The sequence below is a fragment of the Camelus dromedarius genome, chromosome 3 (assembly GCF_036321535.1).
Source record: "Camelus dromedarius isolate mCamDro1 chromosome 3, mCamDro1.pat, whole genome shotgun sequence".
In the NCBI taxonomy this organism is placed as follows: domain Eukaryota; kingdom Metazoa; phylum Chordata; class Mammalia; order Artiodactyla; family Camelidae; genus Camelus; species Camelus dromedarius.
The window spans coordinates 84,548,138-84,572,318 of record NC_087438.1 but is presented as its reverse complement, the minus strand read 5'-3'; the positions used below and the strand labels follow the sequence as shown (position 1 = coordinate 84,572,318).

At 41.1% G+C, this 24,181-nt stretch overlaps 1 protein-coding gene across 2 annotated transcripts in view; it reads right to left on the bottom strand.

Annotated features, from left to right (window-relative positions):
- Positions 1 to 22,805: 22,805 nt before the first annotated feature.
- Positions 22,806 to 24,181, bottom strand: part of SNCAIP (synuclein alpha interacting protein) — a 141,033-nt gene continuing 139,657 nt past the window's right edge. The window contains exon 11 of one of the 2 annotated variants that reach the window (XM_031448896.2): positions 22,806 to 23,543. In XM_031448896.2, the coding sequence (XP_031304756.1) occupies positions 23,538 to 23,543 (6 nt within the window). In that variant the 3' untranslated portion in view covers positions 22,806 to 23,537. The remainder of the gene's footprint in view (positions 23,544 to 24,181) is intronic. The other variant, XM_064483446.1, reaches the window with a different exon arrangement.

The window sequence follows — 24,181 nt, the reverse complement described above, 5'->3', positions numbered from 1 at the left end:
AACATTTTTATACCATTACATTGAAAAGCATCCTCCAGGATATTAATGTTCTTCTCCTGGATGATTTATAAGAAAAGGGAAGTAGAAGAGGCACAGAAAGAGGAGACATCTTTTGGGGGTTATCAAAAGTATGAGGTAACATGTGATTCAGTCTCCTCCCTCCTCTCTCTCTCCCTACCCCTGTCCCTCTTTCCTTTCTATTAAAACCCTTCTGTTTGCTCTACAGCCTGCCATATATAATTATCCTTACAGACCTAGGACATAATAATTGAACTGAATAAGCACAGCAAAACTGTTCAGTTACACTTGAGTGAACTACACATCAAACAGAAGTGTACACATTCATCATACACAGATTTTGGTCAAAGTTTTATTCCTTTGGAAAAATATGATACCCAGGACCCAAAGAGGAATAAGGCAATCTGGGTACCAAAGAAGTAGAAAAACGAATTGGGAGAAAATAGATAATAGAGTGGCTGTGAAGATTAAATTAGAAAATTGACTGAAAAGAGATCAGAACACTGCTCATAGAGTGAGTGATTAATACATGTTAGGAGAGGGAGAAGAGGAAGCAGAAGGGAGGAAGGAAGGAGGGAAAGGGAAGGAAGGAAGGACAAATCCTACAAAACAGTACACACTAAATGACAAATGAGGAGCACAGATAATTCTTTGGGAATTTAGAGAAGATTTCAGGGCCTGGGTTATTCAGAGAAAGTTCCTTGAAGTGAACATGGAGAGACATCATATGTCAGGTAGTGAGTAGAAACAGAGGTCTCAGTTTGGCCAATAACTTAAATATTTCAAAGAGATAAACATTCATCAGGAAACACTCTACTAAACATGAATTCTTTTGAATTGCTAGAATTCTCTTCTGAGCACCCTGCAATATCAAGCTAATGTAGGATGATAAAAACCACTGCCTCTTAGTGTCCTAAACCATGTATGTTAAGAACACAGGCATAAGATTTGCCTATGCAATGGGTATTCCATGTCTGACAGGAAGACTAAGGTATGTCCAGGAAAAGGGAACAGCTGTCCTCCCTAAAGGCAACCGGCAAGAGCTGAGACACGCCCTGACTGACCCGCCCTAGGCTGGTGGCCATGAATTTCTCTCCATGTAGGGTTCTAAGTTATTTAAGTCACTACCTGCTGTGTAATTCCTTATACGTTCCCAAACTGACCTCATTTGTACTCTCAGATTCATAATCTGAATCCCTAAATATTCCAGGTGAAGAAAAACATCTCCAAGTCTCTTATTTACCTACTGGCAGGCACTGTTGCTTTTTGCCCAAATGGGTTTTTTAGGATCAGCTGGGATCAAGTCTTCATTTCCACAGGAAGGATGACGTTCCTAGATCTCAGCATGTTTGAGAAAATATGACAGCAAGCCTGGACCCAGCAATACAAGGCTCTGTGTGAGGTCAATAATTTGAAATTCCTTCAACTGATACATTCTTTGTATATTTGTTTGACCTTTAGAGGGCTGAGGAGATACTTATTTTTTAATTCATCCAAGTTGTATACTTCATTTTTAGTGCTCAAAATTAAGACTCAATTATATGTGAAGTATGTAAAACTACTTTTTTTCTTTTCATTTATTTGTGATTGCCTTGGAACTTCCCCTTTGTGGATTAATTCCTTGGGAAGCACGTTATCTAAACTGCAGATAATACAATAATCACTTATGCTCAGCAAACAGCTCTCCAGTGCCGTTGTGCTGGGTAGACAGCCCTTTGGGAGCTGTGGTATTTATAGTTCCACTTGAGAAGTTGTGTACTTGGTGGAAAGCAGGACCGATTTATTTGCTACCAGTGTTATCTGTGATCTGGAGAGCAACCCGTGTTCATAGGTGCCATGTTTTCAGTGTATTCTGCCCAGTTGGCCTGTCACTGGTCTCAGCTCTAGGTGACAGACCAGGCACTGCCTCTGCATGTCCCAGTGCGAGTTACTCAGGCTCTTCTCTGGCCATTCCTTGAAGGCCCACTATTTGGGAGCTGCTCACAAGTAACTGGCCTTCCAGAGGCTTCTTTTTACAGATCTGTAAAAATAAAATTGACTATATCTTACTAGAAAAACACATTTTGGAAAATAATAGATAACTCTATTGTGACCCTATCACTTCTTCCCTGGTCTTAAAAATTACAGTTACATCTCTCAGTTGTGTACTTTTCCCTTCAAATTGTATTAGTCATCCTACTCATTTCGGACATGACTCATCCTGCTCTCCATCTGCTTCAACTCTGGTGGTCTACTTTATAATGTTTGATCCTGGGACAACAGGACGTAATAAAGATAGTCTTTGAGTACAGAAACTTAGAGGGACCCTAGGTCACCTTTAAAACCTTCTGTGGAGTATGGAGAGGGCAGGTCAAGTTATACTGCTGCCCTTGGAAAGTCACTTGAATTGTTCCTACATCCACTTCAAGGCCCTACAACTTGTCTCCTGTTTATCTCTGATCTCTCTTTCTATCTCTCTGCCTCATTCATTCTGTATTAGCCACAGGAGGTTTCTTTCTGTTCCTCAAATATGCCAACCTTGTTTCCAACTCAGTAGCTTTTTGGTCTGGAATACTGTTCCCAGATTTCTATCTGGTTCATTTTCTTTTTTCATTTACACATCTATTCAACTATCAGCACCTCAGAGAAGCCTTTCCTAACCACTCCGTCTAACCAAGTCACCAGCCTCACCATCATTCTCTATCATCTTAACTTTTTCCTCTTTGATTATCACTATCTGATATTACAGAACGTATTTATTTACTTTGTTGATTGTTTTCTCCTCTAGAATATAAGCTTGACTGGCGCAGGATTTTTATCTGTTTTCCCTATTACTGTGTCTCTAGTATTTTATCTCTAGAGTCCAAAAGAGGGAAACTTAGGAATAATTTCAGGAATTAATATAAGGAATATAGTAGCTGGTTACCTAAAGCACTTATAACCCCACAATGAGAAAAATTTACGGCCATCAGCTTAGAGTGGGTAAACAAAGGAGAGTGTGGGATTTCAGAGCAAGTTTCTGGCTCTATCTGATCCCTGGCTTATAACAGGGGCTTAACAATATCTATTCTTTTAGGAGTTGTCATTACATATATAAACTTGGGCAAAATACTAAATTTCTGACCTGGAAATCCCTAAAGTGTAAAACTGATATCTGACCTCTCAGGTCTTCATTACACTAAATGTTCTAATTTTTAATTTATAAAAGTCTCAGACTATATACAAAGCAAACTCAATGAAACATAAATATATTTTTTTCTCACTCAAATAATATTATTAAAGTAATTCTTATTTTTAAAGTGCAGTACTTGTCTATTGGTGACTGACATTTCACTTAGCATAATATACTGAAGGTTCATCCATGTTGTATCATGTACAGGATTTTCTTTTCACTGAATAATATTCCATGGTATGTATACACACATTTTGTTTATTCATTCATCCATCAGTGGACACCTGGGTTGCTTCTACCTCTTGGCTATTGTAAATAATGCTGCTGTGCTCACTGGTATACAAATATCTCTTCAAGGTTCTGTCACACTTAAAAACAGCTATGATAAATTTTGTGTTATGTGTTTTTTTACCATGATTTAAAATGAAAAATACATATAGTCCCCATTAAAATTTATTTTTGTGTATGTTTTGTTCAAACAATATCTATTTTTGCATAAATGATTAAATGCCTCATATTAAGAGTTGGGACCAGACAATTTCCAATGTCTTCTCTAGTTCTAAAATTCTATGAGCCTTTAAAATCTTAGAAGTGTCATCTACTTAGTAAAATAGGATGTCGTTGGGATTCCTGTGAGACTCTAGAAGAGGGAAATTCCATCAATATCATATTGACAAAAGGGGATGTTTAGGAAAGGGATAAGCTTGTGTCTGTTTTTTCTTTTCTGCTGGAGAGAGTCAGGAAGACACAAAAAAGAATGAGCATTTTAATAGTGGAAACCGGGCTAAATCATAGAAGGTATGCTCTATACTTTTCAAAGCGCCCTTGTTGGCAAACACGTAGACAGGTCTGAGAGTTAACAGCTGTCACCGCAGCCCCAGGCAGAGCTGCAGAGAAGGTCAGGCTTATGTTCTGCATTCCAGCCCACCTCCTTCTTTCTGAGCCACTCTTCACCCATTTATTGCACTCTACCTATTGAATTTCCTAGTCCTGCCATTTGCCTTCGAAATCTTTCCCCTCCCTGACTGCTCTACTGCTCTGCACAGAGATTTATCTTGCTTCTTTCTGACCCAGCTAGAGTTCCAATCCCCCGATTTCCATGGGTGCCCACTGATTAAAAACATTTCTATTAGAGGGTCGATGGGACCTAAAGAAAATTTGCAGTTTGAAAAAATAGTCTGTCCAATGTCTTACCTGGTCTTCTGAAATTCATGGAATTAGGAATGCAATCTCACACACACCCTATTCCCCTGCAAAGTTACCCTGCAAGCTGGGAGGTGGCAAACCAAGGCTGGCCTTGGTAGAAATCCTAAGTGAGCAATCGTGGCTGTTGACATGCTAAGAGCCTCACATAGATCCTGATATTCACGGGTTTGGAGGCACAATCTTTGACACTTTTCTAATCAGACCAAAGTAGCACACAGTGGTTTTCAGACAAAGGTATTTCCTAACCATAACAATTTTTATGGTCTTATGGAACAAACTACAGAAAAATGTACCCTGTGATTTAACAAAATAATTACATAGGAAGAATCCCTTAGAAGTCACCTTCAAGCAGCCATGACCCTCATTCTCCGTTGCTACTAAAGGATTTTATCCCTAATCCTGAACCACAGGGGGAAGTCTGAGCTCTCAGTGCCCTGACAAGCGGTGATGACGAGTAGGGGGGATTTCTGCAACTATGTGACCTTTCCTAGAGAGTTTTGGGATGAGTGAGGGGAGAGGGCCTAGAAAACGCCTGGGCTGTTAATTTGTCTCAGGCCCTCATCATTTGGTGCGTAAATGATAAAAGTGGCATCATTTTGTCCCCCAAGATGCTTACATTTGAAAAAGGCAGTTATTTCAAAAATGGGGCCAGTGTCCAGTGGCAGCCCTGGATGTGAGGGAGAACAGAGTTTCAGCAAAGAACCTTTCGGCAGTGACTCAAAATCTAGTGCAGTTGGGGTGTGAGCAGAGAACATAAGACAGAGCACTGCAGCATCTGCCTTGGATTTAAAGTGAGAATCAAGAATATCTGCAGTTTTTCTAAGGAAATATGTCCACTATATTTTTCAATTCCTCCTTCATCGAAGGTTAAGTTTATGCTGAGCTATATACATTCCACTCTGTCCATATGAAAAATAGAAGTTAAGGAAGACAACAAAAATGATTTCATTAAAAAAATAATAAAGTAGACCTAAGATCAGAATTCCTAAGGAAAAGGTCTAGAAGTCTGCATTTTTTATGAACACCCCACGTGACTGCAATGCACAGCCAGATCTAGGATTCCTTCCTGTAAGCACCTCTTCTAGTGGTGCAGACAAGGGCCGGGGGATGTGTGTGCTGATTCCTAGAATCATAGGAAATATGATCTCTAGAAAGTAGGGAAAGGCTCTGCATAGACTGCAACTGGGTGTTACAGTACACAAGAGGTCTTGCATAGCTGTGGGGTGGGAGTGGGACCACCTGTAGAAAATGTTTTTCTAAAACCAACTTTATTGAGTTGATTTTATTTATTGAGGTGTAATTTCCCTGGAATGAAATGCATAAATTTTACTATACAGTTTGATGAGTTTTGAAAAAATACATTCATCTGTGTAACAACCACCCTAATCACACTACAGAACATTTCCTACACATGTAAAATTTCCTTCATGATACTATGCAGTCTGTCCTCTTACCACCCGGATCCACACTCCAGGCAACCACTATTGTTGTTTGCATCAGTTTAGATTAGCTTTGTCTGGTCCTGTTGATAGACATGTGGGACTTTTCCAGTTTTGTGCTGTTATGAATAAGTTTCTATAAATATTTATATGCTTTGTTAAGCTTTTTGTGGATACATGTTTTCACTTCTCTTGAGTACATACCTAACAGTGGAACTGCTGGATCATGCAGTTGGTACATGTTTAACATTATAAGAAACTGCCAATTTTCTATGCGTTTTTGCATTTCTATCAGCAGTGTAAGAGAGTTTCAAATGCTCAGCATCCTTGACAACACTTGGTATTGTCAAGTCTTTTTAATTTCAGCCTTTCTATCATATAAAACTTATTAAACCAAACTTCTGTTATTGGAGAACTTTGTTGTGAAAAATATCCTCACATATTAATCTTTGTGCAACTAGAATTTTTTTCTTTGTACAATTTTCCATAGAGGAATTGTTGGGTAAGGGTGTCCTCTTTCAAGGCAGTTTCTTGTTTTCATAATGACTTCTTCTTGGGCTTAAACCTAGCTTTTACATGATTGAATTAATTTATTTGGCAAAACTGCCATTTGTTTGATTTCCTCTAAGCTTTTTTGTCTGTTGGTGGATAGTTTTTGCAGAAAATCCTAATGAGTATTCAGTGTGAATCAGGTAAAGACACCAAATACTCAATTTCTTGGCATATTTGTTGCCTCTTGGTTATTTTTTTTCCAGAGCTGATGTGGTCTGTAGGCTGCATCAGCCCATATGCATGGCTATTTGGCGTTCATAATGATGAAAAATATTAAACTGCCAACATCTAAAATTTGGGGCGGGGTATCACATACAGCCTGTGGATTTTCAGGCTCTCTTGAAAAACAGGGACTCTGGGGACATTGGTCCAGCATACCTGCATGATATGAATTAGTGGGAAGGGAATAATTACTTTAGTCAGAGCATGCTTCTTCCATTTTGTCACAGTTCTCACTCAGCCACAGTCACTATACGAGTCAAGCTATGTCCTAATCAAGTGACACTGGCTTTGATTAAAACATAGCTTGACTTTGGTTCACAACTCCTGATTTCGTAGGATAGAACCTATTAGAAAACTAAGGCTAGCCACGTAAGGTAGACTTCAATTTACTATTCCAAACCATCATCACATGGCCTCCACATGCAGGTATGAAAATTTCCCAGTGTCCATGACTGATATTCTGTCTCTTGCTTCCCTCTCCTAGACCTCCATCTGGTAACCTATCAGTTTATACTTCCAAAAGGAGACTTCACTCTTCTGAGATACAGAACAGAGATCCTCTCTAGACTTTAATAAACATAAGCTTTTCTAGGTTTTTCTAGTTTCCGTAGGACTATGTGAACAGAATGCATCTACATGTCTCTCAGCCATTTCAGGTGTCAGTTTTAAGGGTATATGGAAGATATGACTTTCACTTGTCATCAGTATTTAATTCACGATACAATTATGTTGGGATCAAATAATTGATGGGGGATGTTCCCTGTCTATCTCCCTACCCAGCCAAGGAGAATCCTCTAATTACCAGATCAATTTCCAGATTCTTTTCTTCCTACAAATAGGGATTCTTTTTTCCTGCTAGGAGGGAGGGAGGGTCAATCTACATAATAAAGTGATGTAGAAAAGACAAGGTGAGAAGTCAAGAGAAAGGAACATGATGGGAAGTTACGTGAACTGAAGATGATAAGAACTGTGACCTGAAATGCTCTAGATTGGCAGCAAGTGTGAGGCAGGGGGGTAGAGGGCGAAAGGGGTTTTAATAAATAGTGTATGGTCGTTGAATTTGGATACCCTTTATGGTTTTTAAGAAACATAAGGGTTTGAGTTATTTTGAAATTACTTTTGGCTATGGGAATCTGTGTCTTGACTGCAACCTTGGTCTGAGACCAAACTGTGTCTGTCCCAGGTTTGTAAAGGTTACACAGGCTTATGAATAGCTTTTCCTTGTTCAGATCCTTCTCAAATTGTGCTATGATTGTATTAATTTGCTGTCCATGAGATGGTGAGTACTGGACACCTGTTTAAACAAATTTAAAATTGTTCCTTCTGGCCAATAGTTTTGTTGTATACTCTCTTTAAAAAAAAAAAATCCAAGACCCAGACAATTGAGACATATATTTCTGTTCTCCTTTTCTGTTTATATTTCTCATTCTATGGTTTTTCTGAGGTAGGGAGTCCACATGAAAGGTCATAATGCTTCTGGCTCTAGGGTTTAATTTCTTAAACACATCCCAGGTCAACTGGAGTGCTAGAGTTTATTACTTTTAAAAAATCAAACCCCTGCCAAGTGAAAGGAGAGAAGGGCATGTTTAGATGAAAGTGCTTGATGTTCAAATTCTGCAGTTTGTTGACATTTTATTGCTCAATGCAATTTTTCCTACCCTTCAGGGCATTTTGCTTAATGGTTTCACAAGATCAGTACAATGAGGCTTCAAAGCAAGCACTAGGTTTTAGCAACAATGCTCTTACTCTAGTTTATGAGTCACATGTCCAAAACTTTGTATAAATCTGAAGTTTTTCCCATAAACACTCATGCCCAGAAAATATGGTAAGCCATGTTAACGAGCCATATTAGATATCACACACTAAATGGAAACAAACCAGATAATTCAAATGTAATAACAGATTCTTGCAGAAGCTAGGGGAAAGAGAGGTGTACCTAAATTACACTTTAGATGTACTATACTGAATTCATTACAGGATATCTGTAACCGGTGGTCTGATAGTGCTAGCTATTGGATATGAACTTGTCATTAAGAATTGGCTGTGTTGTGAAGAATATGAAAATGAATATATGTATGTATATGTATGACTGAAGTATTATGCTGTACACCAGAAACTGATATACTGTAAACTGACTATACTTCATTAAAAAAAAAATTGGCTATGTTGGTATGATGTCTCAAACACAGAATTATTACAAATACACCGACAAGATGATGTATAACCGTGGGAAGTCTGTCCTTCATGAATATTTATTCTGTAGGTCAAGGGAGATATGAGCAATTTATTACTTTTAAAGTGGTTCTCATCTTAGTGAACCATATATATACCAATAAAACATGGCTTTATGAGGGGATATATACATTTATGGTTAAAAATGAAGTGCCAATTCTTACACTTAGTACTCGAAGGGCTATCTAATCCCTCTCTTACTATTATCTGCTTCAGGAGCTGACTCCCCTCTCCCTCCCTGTACTTGCACTGGATTGGATACTTCTCATGGTCAACCATGTCAGTCCCAATAGGAGCGTTTCTGGGAAGGCAGCCCATGGAAATGAGTAGGCCTAGAAGAAGGTCTTGCTTTAACGGTTGCACCAACCTAAAAACAGTTACTGAGAGGGATTGTGGAATCTCATTCTCTGGAGGTTTATTAAAGAACATATCTACTTTCCTCTGTCTGGAATGGTGTGCATGCACCTCTTCTAGCCAGCGCTGGGAGGCAGTGCATCTTGCAGGTCTCTGCCCAGTATACCATGCTTTTCTTTTCGATGTGTTTATTACCAGAAAGCAGAAGAAAGGGCTCTCTTACCTTACAATCAGAAGATCTAAGAGCAGGCAGAAATGGTAAAGTCACTTCCTGGCTGATGGTTTTCAACTGGGTAATCCTCCAAGAACTAACATCAGCCAAACCTGCAACATTTAGGAGATTGTGGGGTCTGAACTTGTGTTTGGGAAGATGTTAGTATGTATTTGAAACTTCATCTCACAGCCATTCTGAAATACTCATTGCACAATAGAGGAAATTTTCAGCCCTGGTTTTAAATTTTCTTCCCTCTTGCGGGCTTAGGGACTGACCTCAATGTTATTTTAACTTTGTTTCCACCAGGCAAGGAGATTTACTTAATTAGGTAGTCAATCAAGAAACCCTGTGACTGAGCACTTAGTACAGTGCAGCGCGTGTGCTCCTTATGGCTTGTGGTGTGTCTGGAAAATAAAAGGGGCACATGAGATGAAGCACCCCTGTTTAAACGTGTCTTGGAGGAAGCTGAAGGATATTTGAATAAAGTCACAATTTTAAGTGTTCCTCGTGCCAAGATAAATTCTGGTAAAATGGTCCTAAAATCAGAGGTGTGATCAGACATAGAAAACAAACTTATGGTTACCAAAGGGGAAAGGTAGTGGCAGGGAGGGATAAATAAGGGGTCTGGGATTAGCAGATACAAACTACTATACATAAAATAGATAAACGACATGGTACTACTGCATAGCACAGGGAAAAACATATCTTGTAATAACCTATAATGAAAAAGAATATGAAAAGAAAGAATATTTATAACTGAATCAGGATGCTATACACCAGAAACTAACACAACATTGTAAATCAACTATACTTCCAAAAAAAAAAAAAAAAAACCAACTGGAGGTGTGACTTTTCTTAGTTGTCATGAGTTTAAATCTGGGAAGAAACAATAGCTAAGAATTCCTTTGGAATGCAGATTTTGTACATACAGGCAGAAAGAAGCCCTTTCTGTGTCTTCTGATCACTCTGAAGCTTAAGGATGAATTGCTTCCTCTTAGAGACTTATCATTACAATCCAGCAACTGCTCAAAATGCGACATCATGAGATTTTGTCACAAATGTGTGTGCAGATCCAGGTAAACAGGGAAGTTTGCAGCCATGATGTCAGGAATCCATTTAAGCAAGCTACAAAAAGAATGGTTCCTTTCTCCTTGAAGTCTTTAGATTTTGGAAACTGGCTTTGACAATAAATCCTGCACAGAAAGGTGGGCCCTAAAAGGCAACCACCATCGATAACATAATGACAAGTAACTTTTTTTTTTATTGTTGATTTACAATGTTATGCTAGTCTCTGGTGTACAACATCATGATTCAGTTAAACACACACATATACATATATTCTTTTTTATATTCCTTTTTATTATAGGTTACTACAAGATATTGAATATAGTTCCTGTGTGATACAGTAGGACCTTGTGCCTATCTAGTAGTACAACATGTGCCTATCTATTTTATACATAGTAGTTAGTATCTGAAAATCCCCAACTCCCAATTTATCCCTTCCCACCTTTCCCTCTGGTTAACCATAAGTTTGTTTTCTATGTCCAGGAGTCTGTTTCTGTTTTGTAAATAAGTTCGTTTGTGTCATTTTTTTAGATTCCACATGTACGTGATATCACATGGTATCTGTCTTCCTCTGTCTGACTTCACTCAGTATGCCAATCTCTAGGCCAGTCCATGTTGCTGCAAATGGCATTATTTTATTCTTTTTTATGGCTGAGTAGTATTCCATGATAGATAGATAGATAGATATCTATGTAGGGAGAGAGAGGGGGAGAGAACCACTACTTATGGACATTTAGGTTGCTTTCATGTTTTGCCTGTTGTAAATAGTGCTGCTGTGATGAGTAACTTTCAATCTAACTTGTTATTTATTCCCTGTACCTACTATTCACTGGCTGTAACAAACTGAGAAAATTTAAAATGTATTTATATTGAAAAGTACAGTTCTTTCAACAGAGATGAATTGAAGGTGAATCAGTGCTACAAATAACAACAGATATGTTTAGTAATTTGTTAACATGTAATTAACTCAAATACAGAATATGAGGAAGGGAACCTTAAGAGAAGGGAAGTATGAATTATTCATCTGTGAGCAGCAAAATTTTTGCATAAGGGACAAGTGGTACAAAAAAAGGGGGGAAGCTGAATGTAGAATGAAAGCTCTCTTCCATCTCTTTTGATCATTCTTTTCTTTGAACTCAGGTAACATGTTTTACCTGTTACTGGGTGAGTTTTCTTCCATCTCATACCACCTTGCCCCGCCTCACCAGCATAAAGGAACAGAAGGTGGCTTTTGTGCTGTAACTCAAGGTGGTGGTGACAGACCTAGACTCTTTCACCGTAAGCTCCAGGAGACACACATACCTGCACCAAGTTCACCTTTGCCAAGAGAAGACCCCCTACTCCTACCCATCTCCACCCATACTATTGTAAACACCATCCTCTCCCCACTCAACCACCCTCCCTGGCAGGGGAAGGAGAGAAAGTAGAAAGAAAAGGATAATAGATAAACAAGATTATACTGTATAGCACAGGGAAATATATACAGGATCTTGTGATAGCTCACAGCAAAAAAAATGTGACAATGAATATATGTATGTTCATGTATAACTAAAAAATTGTTCTCTACACTGGAATTTGACACAACATGTAAAATGACTATAACTCAATAAAAAAAATGAAAGAAGGGAAGAAAAGAAAAGAAAAAAGCCAAGCCAAGTCAGGTGGGATGCTTGGCCCAAGAGGAGGCTGAAATAGTAAGAGATGGCAGTCCCAAGGATGAAGGTCAAGAAGTGTGTCAGCTAAGGTCATCTGAGAAGCCACCATCAAAATGGGATGAGATGTGTAAGAGAGTTATTGAGGGCAGGCCTGGGACTGATTAAGGGACAGGGAGCAGGAGCAGGTAGGAAGAGCTGTCAGACTGGCATGCAGGGCTGACATCTGTGCCAGAAGAGAGGGGAGAAAGAGCCTCAGACTGCAACAAGTTTTGGAGAGTGATTTGGCCAGGTTAGGGGAGTCCTAAGCCACTGCCAACTCTTAGAGGTGTTCCCTTGCAGGGAGATATGCCCTGACTCTTGATGCCTCTGCTGTGCTCAGTCACTGGCTAAGAAAATGGGGAAGTGTGGCCACAGCAGAGCAGAAGGTGCTCCCCACAGCAGGTGGTGTTGAAGGGGGCCCGCCAGGGTTAACTGTGCAGCTACCATCAAGAAGCGTCCATGGTGCTGACACAGGACACTTGCTATGAAGGCTCTAAGGGGGCTAGGACTTAAGGCTCTGGATCTGGGGTAGCTGAGGAAGGCAGGGTGAATATCAAATAGAGAACCCATGTCTGAATCTCTTCCCACCCGTCTCTATGTTAGAAAATACACATTGCTTGATCAGGTTCAGGGCTGACTGAACATTTGCCAAGATTCTCAGAGTTGGACAAGCTACCAGTAATGCCATTTGGCTGTGGATCTGCAGTGCTGTGTTTAGATCTGTGATCCTCATTTTGACACTTGATCACATGCATGGGGACATGGGTAGCCAATCACTGTATCTAAGGATATTTGCCTCTATGAAATGGGAATCTCACAGGGCATGGGTCTGGCCTCAGCCAATCCTAGAGTGAGTTCTCCCTGCTCTCAACGAAACTGGCCCTTGGAGCCCCTACCATACCCTGTGTCAGAGTCAGAGAGAAAGAAAGGAGAGACAACTCAACGGCAGAGTCAAGCTTATTTTTGGAAAACCTGCAGAGGGGGGCTCCAGTTAGACTGGAGCCTGCGCTCTGCATACAGGCTTTGGGAGAGACCCACAGAGGGGGTCTTCAGACAGACTGGAGCCCGTTTTTCTGCGAAACAAGCAGCGGATCAGTGAAATGGAAGTTTGGTCGTATCTATCACCCCATGCCTCATCTTGCACTTTACATACATTTGTATATGACCTCTCCTGCCCTGACAGACAACAAGCAACTCAGGTAACAGCTCTCTTACACCCTTAATCAGCATTCCCTTGCACACAAAGTTGGTGTGGGTTTCAACATCAGTTAAATAAAATGAATGAGCAGAACTGGGCAGGCAGGGGGTAAACTGGGGAAATGGGCCTCAGCTACTGCCCAGACTACGCTCCTGGCCCTCTTTGGGAGAAACGTGAGGAAAGGATAATGTAAATGTCATGCCAGGTCAGGTCGTAGGACTGGGTAACCTATAGGAATTCCTTTTGGAAGGTGACAGGATCTGCTGAGTATGACTCGCATCGTTTTTCGATGGTTGAGGTCAGAGAAGGAAAAAGGCACGTGGACTAGGATGATGCTGTTGGTGCCTGCTACCTCACGGAGGGGGAGAATGGCTGAGGTTGTGGAGTCAGGGGCTGAGGGATGGGTTTGAGATCTCGTGCGCAGGGGAGAGAGGAGAGTGGGCCTCGGCGGGGGAAGGAGGGTCGGGGTTCTAGAGAGGAGGGGGTTCGTCTGCGGGATAAACTCGAATAGGGAAGGCTTGGTGAGAGGATTTTCGGGGTCAGCTTTTGTTTTGGGAGGCTGGGGTTGTCGAAGAGGAGGTTCAGTTAGGAGGAGAATCTGGTAGGGAGAGCAAGATTGGCAGAGGGAGCGATGAGATCTGAGGTACCAAAAGGCTTGGAGATAGGGGACCTCTGACCATTTTCCATTGCGCTGGAGGAAATTGTCAATGTCTTTAAGAATTTGGAAATCAAAAGCACTGTTTACTGGCCATTGGCTGTCATTGTCAAGTATATATTGTGGCCATACAGTATTGCAAAGGAAATTGAGAAGTTCAGGTTTGACAACCTCTTGAAGGTCAAGGTTTCAAATGTTCCGAATTAGACAGCCTAAAGGAGTGTACCAGGGAGGATTAGAGTAAGCCTCACCCACTGTAGGTGAGCAACGAGGGAACCTCAGGCCACAGGGAGAGCGGGGGCGTCCCCGCCGCTGTCACAAGTTGCCGGCAGAGGCAAGAGCGAAAACCGGGACGTCCCGACCAAATTCGGTCTGCTTACGAGCAGAATAGTCAGAACCTTGTGGTGTCCCACAAAAATCATGACTATCAAGCACCCAGTAGTGACCTGAAACAGATTCCCACCTGGCCGGGGCTTCAGAGAGAGAGGGGTCCTGGACCCGGAGAGGGGGTCTCAAGCGCTAGTCACCAATTAGAAGAGACGGGATGAGTGACAAGTCATGGACCAGTATTGGATGCCACAATGGAAAAAGGGTTCTGCCGGAGCCGTTAAATAGAGGGGGGAGAGAGAGGAGAGGAGACACACTGGAAGGGCAGTCAGGCGGTCCTGGTCTACCAAAACTCCCTTTAGAAGTCAACCGAAGAGTCGCCCCGGCCGTGACCTCGTCACCTGAAGAGAAGAAAACCAGATCCTTCGCACGACTACTCTGTAAGGAGAGCAAGAAAGGAAAGAGAGGCGACACCCTGGACGGGCAGTCGGGCGGTCCCCGTCTCCAAAACTCCCTTCGGAAGTCAGCCGAAAAGTAGCCCCGGCCCTGACTTCCTTTGAAGAGAAGGAAACCAGATCTTCGGCGCGACTCCTGTGAAAGGAGATAAAGTCGGAAAAGAAACCTACCTCAGAGTCTGGGAGTTAGCCCGGGCCAGCTGCCGCAGCCCACTGCTTCCGAGGTTGTACGGAGGGAGACTAAAGCGAGGAAGAGACTGGTCCCGGACTTCGGTCCCGGGTTTTGGCATCAAAATGTCAGAGTTGAAGAGAAAGAAAGGAGAAAGCAGCTCAACGCCAGAGTCAAGTCTATTGTTGGTACACCAGCAACGACACTTAGCAAAAGGACTAGAACCCATGTTTCTGAGTACAGGCTTGTTTATTTATCCCCACGGGTGAGAGCTGATTGGTGGGTTCTTATGCAAATGAGGAGTACTGAGTGGTAAGTTTTGATTGGTGGGTATACTGAAAGTGGAAGGCGTGTGTCTGAAAGAGAGAGGGGCGGGGATGAACGGTCCCGCCGATAGTCCTCACTCAGGTCCGGGAAGGCAGCAGTTGTTATGCAGATGAGGTATGCTGAAAGATAAGTGCTGATTGGTGGGTTTTGCAGAAGGCATAACTTGCTTGCGGTCCGCTCGGTTTGTCCCAAAGTAGCGACGGATCAGCGCAACAGAGGTTGTTCGTGTCTGTCACCCTGTGCCTTGTCTTGCACTTTACATACGTGTGTATGTGACCTCTCTTGCCCTGGATAGACAATAAACAACTCGGGTAACAACTCTCTTACACCCTGAATCAGCATTGCCTTGCACACACAGTTGGTGTGGTGGGTTTCAACATCAGTTTAAATAAAATGAACGAGCAGGACTGGGGAGGCAGGGGGTACAGTGGGGAAAAAAATGATCGAAACATTTGTATTTATTTCAGCCTACATATTTTCAGAAGGTCTAGAGAAGGCTTATAATAGAGATACGTCACAACTATTTAAAAAGGAATAAGAACAAAGAAAAGGGGTGGTGTTGAGAAAGACTGGTATTTAGCCAGAGGGGTCGCCATACCCACGTATGCCACCAGCTGCAGACTGTGTACGGTTACCATCCGCGAGTGAATGAATCCGCGAATGTAGAAACCCAAGGACATAGGGGGCCAACTACGGGACTTCAGTATCTTCGGACTTCGGTATCCATCGCAGCTCTAGTAACCAGTCCAACGCGGAGATAGGGCGGAAGAATGACTAGAAAAACTAAGCTAAAGATTGCTACTGAGATGGAATGCAAACTTCACTTTTGGCATTTTCCTGGCAGGCAAGACAAAAAGGAAAACACAGGTTATATAAGATTCTTATTAGCTAATAAAAAGAAGCATGCCAGTTTTTCTATAGAAGCAAGTTTTTTTCCTAGCACTAACTCTAAGAAGACTTTATTTTATGGCCCCTAATAGAGCCATTGGCTTTTTTAACATATGATGGTTTCAATAACAGTTTTATTTTAAAAAATACACAAAAACTTTTCCTCTCTGTGGCTACTTCCTGTATTGATTTTTGGTAAGTGCCATAGTTCACAGATGACATTTCTTCGGGGATGTAGTTCAGTCATCAGCAGTGAAATGACGTTGATGGATTACATCTGGGTCCATAGAAAGGTACATGGTAATAATAATGACCACAGACTACCACACTAAGTATCAATTTGACATTATTAGCAAACAACGTTGTATTCAAATAGAGTGTAACTTTGGCTGCATTTCTTTGAAATTTGTCTAAATCTGCTTTGGCACATGCATTTTGCTTTGATTCTGGGCTTTCATCATAATAAAATAGTCTAAATTCCTTACAGATACAATTGTTGCCAGAGAATAGGATCTTGATTTGCACAGGAAAGAATTCAAGTGTGGCATAGTAAAGTGAAAGTAAGTTTACTCAGGGAGATACACACTCCATAGGCAGAGTGCAGGCTGTCTCAGAAGGCAAGAGAGAGCAACCACAAGGTGCAGGGTTGTTATTTTTTAATAGACTTGGTAACTTCATATGCTAGTGGAGGATTGTTCCAACTATTTTGGGGAAGGGATGAAGAGTTACAGTAATTAGGCCTCGCCCACTTTTGGACCTTTTATGGTCAGCCTAGGAACTGTCATGGCTCCTGTGGGTGCCCCATGAGGCTCAAGATCTACTGGAAGTTGAATCTTCTGCCATCTTGGTTCTAACCAGTTTGTTCTCAATTGTGTCATTCCTTCAGTGGTTGTGCCCTGCCCTCTTCCCTCCTATTTCACAACAATCAAACTGATTTCAGTAGCTCCTAAACTCCTATGAAGAGAAACCACTCTGGGGGATTTGAAAGGGGTTCTAAAAGAAAAGTTCTCTGGTTTACAAATCAGTTAAAGTACCGAACACCATTAAACAAAATTTCTTTTGTACTCTGAGATTCTTCAAGAGTTGGACATGCTAATATGCTCACAGTTTGAGTTCCCTGGTAAGTGGACTCTGACCTCAAGTGGATTTGTGGGAAATTTATTATAAATGGCTGCTGGGATCAACTCTCAGGGGAGGGGAAGGGAGCAGGAGGAGGCAGAGGAAGAAATTGAGCCAAATGCATGGGGAGCTCTGGAGATAGGATGGCTTTTTGAAGTTGTCCCCAGTTAGGTGAGAGGCTGAACCTGTCTCCTCCCTCACTGACTGGTCACAGGCTGCCCTGGGAAGGGGCGTGCTTTGGGGCAAGGTGGCTCTTCAGCCAAAAGCAATGCCCAGAGAAGGCTAGCACCTGAGGGCTCTGGGCCAGGAGCACTGCCCACTGCTGGCAGAATAAGTCCTTTGTTTCTGAACATGGTCTATCACAATATGTTATGGGATTTTGTACGCACTGTTTACCAAACTAACAAAACCTACTTTAATCCTGGAGCACAGCCAAATATCTCCTAGACCTAGTGGTGGAGAGAATACAATTTGGGAAATGTGGCTTTATTCCAGTGAACTGGATGTAAATAACTTCTTCTGCATGATGAATGCATCAGTTAGGTTTTATACTTGTCTACTTCTACCAGAAGTCAGGTGTCAGTGACTTAGTCAATGAGAAAAGCTTATTTTACTCACTCACATAACGGGCCAGATGGTCCAGGGCTGACCCGGCTGCTCACGGAACCAGGCTCCTTTGCTTCCTTTTTTGGCACATGACTTTATTCTCATGGCTGCAAGGGGTGCTGCTCTACCCCGGGGGAAAGTACAGGGGCAAAGACTAGTGCCAAGTAAGCTTCTTCCTCCACAAAATCGTCTAAAGCACCATCTCGTGCTTTCTACTGACTTTCCATTAGCCAGAACTGAGTCACATGGCCATTCCTAATTTCAAGGGCATCTGGGAAAGTCATTTCACCTGAAAACATTTAACTGCCTTCTCTTAATTAGGGAGAAAGGGAGAAAGGCTACTGAGAAGGAAACTAGCACTGCCTACCACAAATAAGAGAATTTAACTTCTTCCTTCCTTGTTCCTAACTGGCAGAGCAACTGCAGGAACACATTCCACAGAAAAAAATGGATAAAATATATTTATAAAACATAAATATAAATCAGACCACAACGTCACAACTGATTGCTCCACTTTTCAAATTTATCCCATTTAACTCAGACTTTCCACATTTCATCAAAAGCACTATTCATTTATTAACATAGATTTATGGTTGCATTTATATCACTTGGGACAGAGTTGTGCACGTGGCAGGCATTCACTCTGTGTGTTTGTGTGCTGTGTAAACAAAGGAACATGTCTGGCACAGGACACGGCACTGTACTGTGTAATGAGGTCATATGTCATGCATCTTGCTGGCATATTCTGGGAAGCCCCTGCAATGATGGTTAGGGAGTAGGTTTTAGTCTTTGCTTTGGTGTGCTTTTGTCTTGATTTTGCCACTGCCAGATGGGTAACTTTCTGATGATTTGACTTTTAGAAACATAGACTTAGGAAGCTCAGGGAAATAACCATTGAAAAGCTAGCTTCATTATGATGAAACATGAAAGTGCAATGCCCCCATCTTTTACTGAAAAATTGTTGTCCTGTCTTCTACCTATCCCATCCAGGAAAGAAGATTCACTTTCTAGAATTATATGATTTGTAAATTCCCTACATTTGAAATTATAGTGTTGAATATAATTTTCAGTGTTTAGACACATTACACATAAGAGAGCAATGACCCCAATGACACTTCCCTAGAACATCTAATAGCCTCTTGTCCACACCCTATCCCAGGTTTAGGGGTACATTGTTCTTCCCCTCTCCTTGAGGAAAGGTCTTTTTTGGGCAAAACTATCTTCTCAAATATTGTCTCAATAGATAGTTGACAGCATCACAAAATTAAAAATAGACGCCATGGTAAATGCCGGAAGATTCTGCATTTCTAATATGCTCTCAGTTGAGGTCAATGCTGACAGTGCCTGCACACACTCTGAATAGAAAACACTGGTTTTAAAAGTTGACAGCACATTGGAGTCCTGGGGAGTTTTTACGAGTACTGATGCCCGGTTCTACCCTAGAAAGTTGGATTTATTTGTTACGGGGTTAGGTTGGGCATCAGATTTTTAAATGCTCCCCCAGGGGATTCTAATGTGCAACAAAGTTTGAGAACCACTGCTATAAACCAGTTAAAATACTTTTTTCCACAGTTTCCTCCAAATGCACAATTTTGGTGGACTTCTCTCTCCTTGTATGCATCACTGCAGTTGATAGCAACTTCTGGGCCTCTTATTTGAGGAGAGTGCCTAGCACAGGGCTGAATTCTTGCATGGCTCAATCACAGGTTGTTGACTCTATCAGCATGTAGAAAGATGTGTGGTCTACTGACATGCTTTGACAAGAAGGGAGAGATGATTTACTTTTCATTGGAAACATGATCCATTTTTCTAATTACTGCAATTATTTTTCCAGGTTTCTTCCAAGGAAGATCCTATAAAAAAGGCTTAGAGATCTTGGGAATTGAGGGTGGAGAAGAAAGAAGAAAAGGGAGGGAAGATGACAGCAAAGAGGAAGGAGAGAGAGCAAGGGAGGAAAGAGAGAGGGACACAGAGAGAAGAGGAGGAGGAAGAGGTGGAAGAAGAATGGGAAGAAATAAGACAAAAACAAGGTGGATATAAGAGTATTGACAAAATTGCTAGTTGATATTCACTAGCCACCATCAATGAGAGATGGTTTTATTAAGATCAACAGTAAACATTCTATTCAGATCAGCAAACTTAGGGTCTCACCAGGACAGGAATCAAGTGCTGGGAAAGTACTGTAAAACCGTGCACAAGTTAAAGAATACTGGGGAATAACAGCAGAGATCACACAGGACACACAGGCAGATCAACCAATGAGAGTTATGGGTGGCAGACAGCGCGAACTCCATTTTCATTCAGGGAAATGGCATCAACCCTGTTGTAATGAATTCCTTATTCTTACTTTGCTTTATCAACTTAACATTAAGTATATAGGAGGCTACTGAAGAAATAACATTTAACCCACTTTGTATCAGGGAGTCTTTTAGGGAAGTATTTAAATATTTCTTTTATAGTCATTTCCTCCAGCCTGTACCATGTTACTGATGAACATTCACTTTGAGAAAAAATATTTCTCAAAATTTACTTCTTGAAGATACTTTCAGTCTCATCCACACTCCCAACCCCATGATGTACATCTTGAACTTTCTTGTTAGGGTTGAGGTCTTTATACTGATGCTTTATGAGCATAAACAATGGGATTTCAATCCATTCAAAGTGGCGAAGGTTTGGAACCTTATCTTTTCTGAGAAGCATTCTTCATTTACTGTATTGAATTTTGGCAATACAAGTCCCTTTAGTAACATAAAAGCAGCCAGTCTTTAAAAGACGCTGACAGATGTTGTGATAGTTTTTACAGCGGAGCTGAGTTCCCTGCTCTGCTGCAGGTAATTAGGCACGCAGACCGAGCTTCACGCGTTTTACTAGCCTGATGGGAGGGAGTTGGGGCTAGGGCCCCAAAGCTGTGCTTACTAAAAGGAAACACACTCTTTCTTTAACATGTAAATGTGTCTTGATTTCTATAAAGAAATGAGTTTGTGTTCTCATTTTTAAAATTCTGCACAAAACTAAGTTTGTGGTAAGGAAAACATTGCTTCTATTAATTTCAGGCACACATAACTTATACAAGTCATAAGGAACTTGGATGGTAAAGATGTTGTACATGTGTGATTTAAGAACCAGCATTTTTAGTGTCCTAGCAACATCATTAAACACAGAATGCATTGTCTTGCAGCCTGACTCATCTGAATCTGCTCGACTTTCCTACTTTACTTTTTAAAAAATTCTTTGGTCTTTTGTGCTTACTACTGTGGTACCTAAAATGATAGTGTCAATAAACCATCAAATTGCCAGAGTTTTCTAAGTCAAGGTGGCATCTCTTTCTTTCAAACTCTTCCAATTTTCTTTGCTGTGTTTAATTGGGAACTCTGTGTCTGGCTCATAAAATCCCTGCAGAATGTCCCGCCCCCTTCCATGTTCAAGTTTAAAAACATAGTCTGTCTAAGAACAAAACTGGAGCCTCTGGGGGACACAGAGAGCACTCGCTGGGTCTCCTTCTTTTGCAGGCCCCATTCTAGGGCTAAGTCCCAAAGGTTGGCTCACGTATGACTCCAGCATCTCCCAGCAGAAATCACAGGAATCTACCTTTCCCATATGCTTCCCAAATATTCTCTATTAGAATCCCAAACACAAGGACAGAGCAGTGAAATGTGAGGAAGCAATCAAAGAGGGCACAGGAGGCCAAGGGGCCCAAATCAGAACAGGACATCTCATTTGAGAAGACAAAGTGAGAAATGTGAGAACCACACACGACACCAGGCTGTGTCAACAGGAACTCACAGGACCCAAACAAGGACACAGCAGCATGGCTGAAATTCACAGACATGTTGCTCTTTAAGTCAGAAGGAACCTACCTCCCAGATGTGTACAGACGCCAGTGTCCCCTTTTCCCAGATTTATTAAAGATGCAGTGTCCCTTGCCCAAGACCAAAGTGTTGTCCAGAGGTAGAACCAACATCACAACCCATGCTCCCGGTGCTAGTCCCGTGGTCAGGGCACTAAGGGGACAGTGTAGGGCGGGGCAGATGGATAGACAGTAGAGTGAGGATAACGAGCAAACTTGTGCCAGAGCCAATCCCGCTATTTGCTAGTCGTTTATCTTGGACCCAGGACTAATACTTTCTGAAGTTTAATTTTCAAATCTATAAAATGTAAGTAATATCTCCACATGAGCATGGCTGGTTCATAAAAGACACTTCAATATGTAAATTTTTTTTTAAAACAAATGCTTTTGTAAAGGATCCTGCACTAAAGCAGCCACTCAAGTCTTTTTTTTTTTTTAAATGGAGATACTGGGGATTGAATTTAGGACTTTATGCATGCTAAGCATGCGCTCTACCACTGAGCTTACCCTCCCCTCCCAACACTTAAAATTACCTCCTCCTTCTGTATTTCATTGCATCTCATCAAACCTAAGTTCGTCAAATGACCACATGTGCAAGATTGCCTCCTGATTCAGCACCTTGGCCTATTTCATCCACCAGGACTCGGAAGGGCCCGCACTGGATTGCAGTTATCATTGCTAGTAACTGTTCACAGCATACAATGCTCCCTCCTACTAATAAGAATACATTCTCCTTTCAAACTAAAAGTTGACAGGCCTCTTACAGGCCATGCCAACACTTTCAAGTAAAACTCTTGAAGTTTTTACATGATAGGATGAAACCATCTAGAACTTACTGCTCAAGTGGATTCCAAGAGCTGCATCCACAATAGGGCTGTTATGAACTCAGGCTCTGCACCGTCTCCTAAGGGATTAGACAGGCCTCATCATGTGTGAGAGGCAGAAAAAAGTGACCCAAGAAGGAGCTAAATCCTTGGTTGTCATTAGTATTTTCTCATGTCAACGCTGCGATTTGAGAAGACAGACTGAATTGACTTATTTTATATACTCATCTGATCCTTTAGTACTTAGTGAAAACTAGAATGTTTTATTTGACCCCTATGGGAAAGCAGCTAAACTGGTCCGTTTGTTTCTGAAATAAAGTATCAGCAGTCAAAATATTCTTAAAGACTTTTAGAAATCAGAACATCACAGATTTATTAGAAAGTAAGTGCCCCAAGCTTATAGGTGGCTGTTAACATGGTTTTATTTCCTTTATACAAAAAGTAGAAATGACAGAAAAAAACAGTCTTAACAGAAAACAATACCACTGACCTGGTCTCATTGAGAAGCTGAGCCCAAACTGCCCATATCACGGGGACAGGGAAATTCAACCGTCATCAGCAAACACTCATGCAGCTGATGAAATACAAAATGGTGTCAGTGGCTCGGGGAACCTGTAGGGAGATTGAACCAATCGATCTTAAAAAACATACATTTGGCCGATCATGCTTTTAAACAGCATCTCTTTAAAAACAAGTTATATATACAAATATCACCCCAAAATGTGTCTTATATACTCTAGTGCTATAAATTTAAGGCATCCTGATATTCTGCTCTTCTGCTGGTGAGGCATTTTTCTCATGGTTCTATTTCCGTGGATAGAGGATTTCACAGAGGATAGTCCAGACATTTCCAAAGGTGTTCAAAGGGCAGCAATCAGAGATAATAAAAAAGTGTTTTATAAGAAGAGTTCCTCTGACTCTGGCTCAGCAACGTGCTTTATGCTGTAGGATTTCTTCATTTTTCTATTGATGTCATTATGCCTAAGCGGAAGAGAAACCACAGGCCAAAATTAGGTAAAACTATGGTCAAGTTACAATACTATACCACTAAACATCTCCCCAAAAATGGAAATTATCCTCACACACACCACTTCATTCCAGTAGGCAAATTATTCTCTTTTCATATAAACCACTCTTTAAACAATAAAAGCAATAGTCATGTAATAACATACTTTGTGGACATTTTTTACTTTGGCTCCAGAAGTAATTTCTCGATCATGTGGATTGAAATCCAGGCAAAATTCTATAGTCAAGTGAATTTTATCACAGTCAAACAAAATAGGAAGTACAGTACTGCTAGTTGAGTGGAAACAGATATTTATGTTTTATTGACTGGATTCACTGGTGGTAACTTTTATTCTTTAGTAAGCTTAAGTATTAACAATCTAAAGGAAATGCTTTGACTTTGGGTGTGTGATTACTAAGTGGTAACATGTTGGAAGACCACGAGTACGTAAATCTATAGGAAAAAGAAGAAATTAGGGAATAATAATGCTGTTTTCCCCTCAATACTCGATACCTTGTAAGCCTATGGAAAGAAGTACCAGCTCAAGCCTGGGAACAGTTTTGCTTTCTACGCGAATTTCCCTCTGGGTAGAAGCATTCATTTTCATGTGATA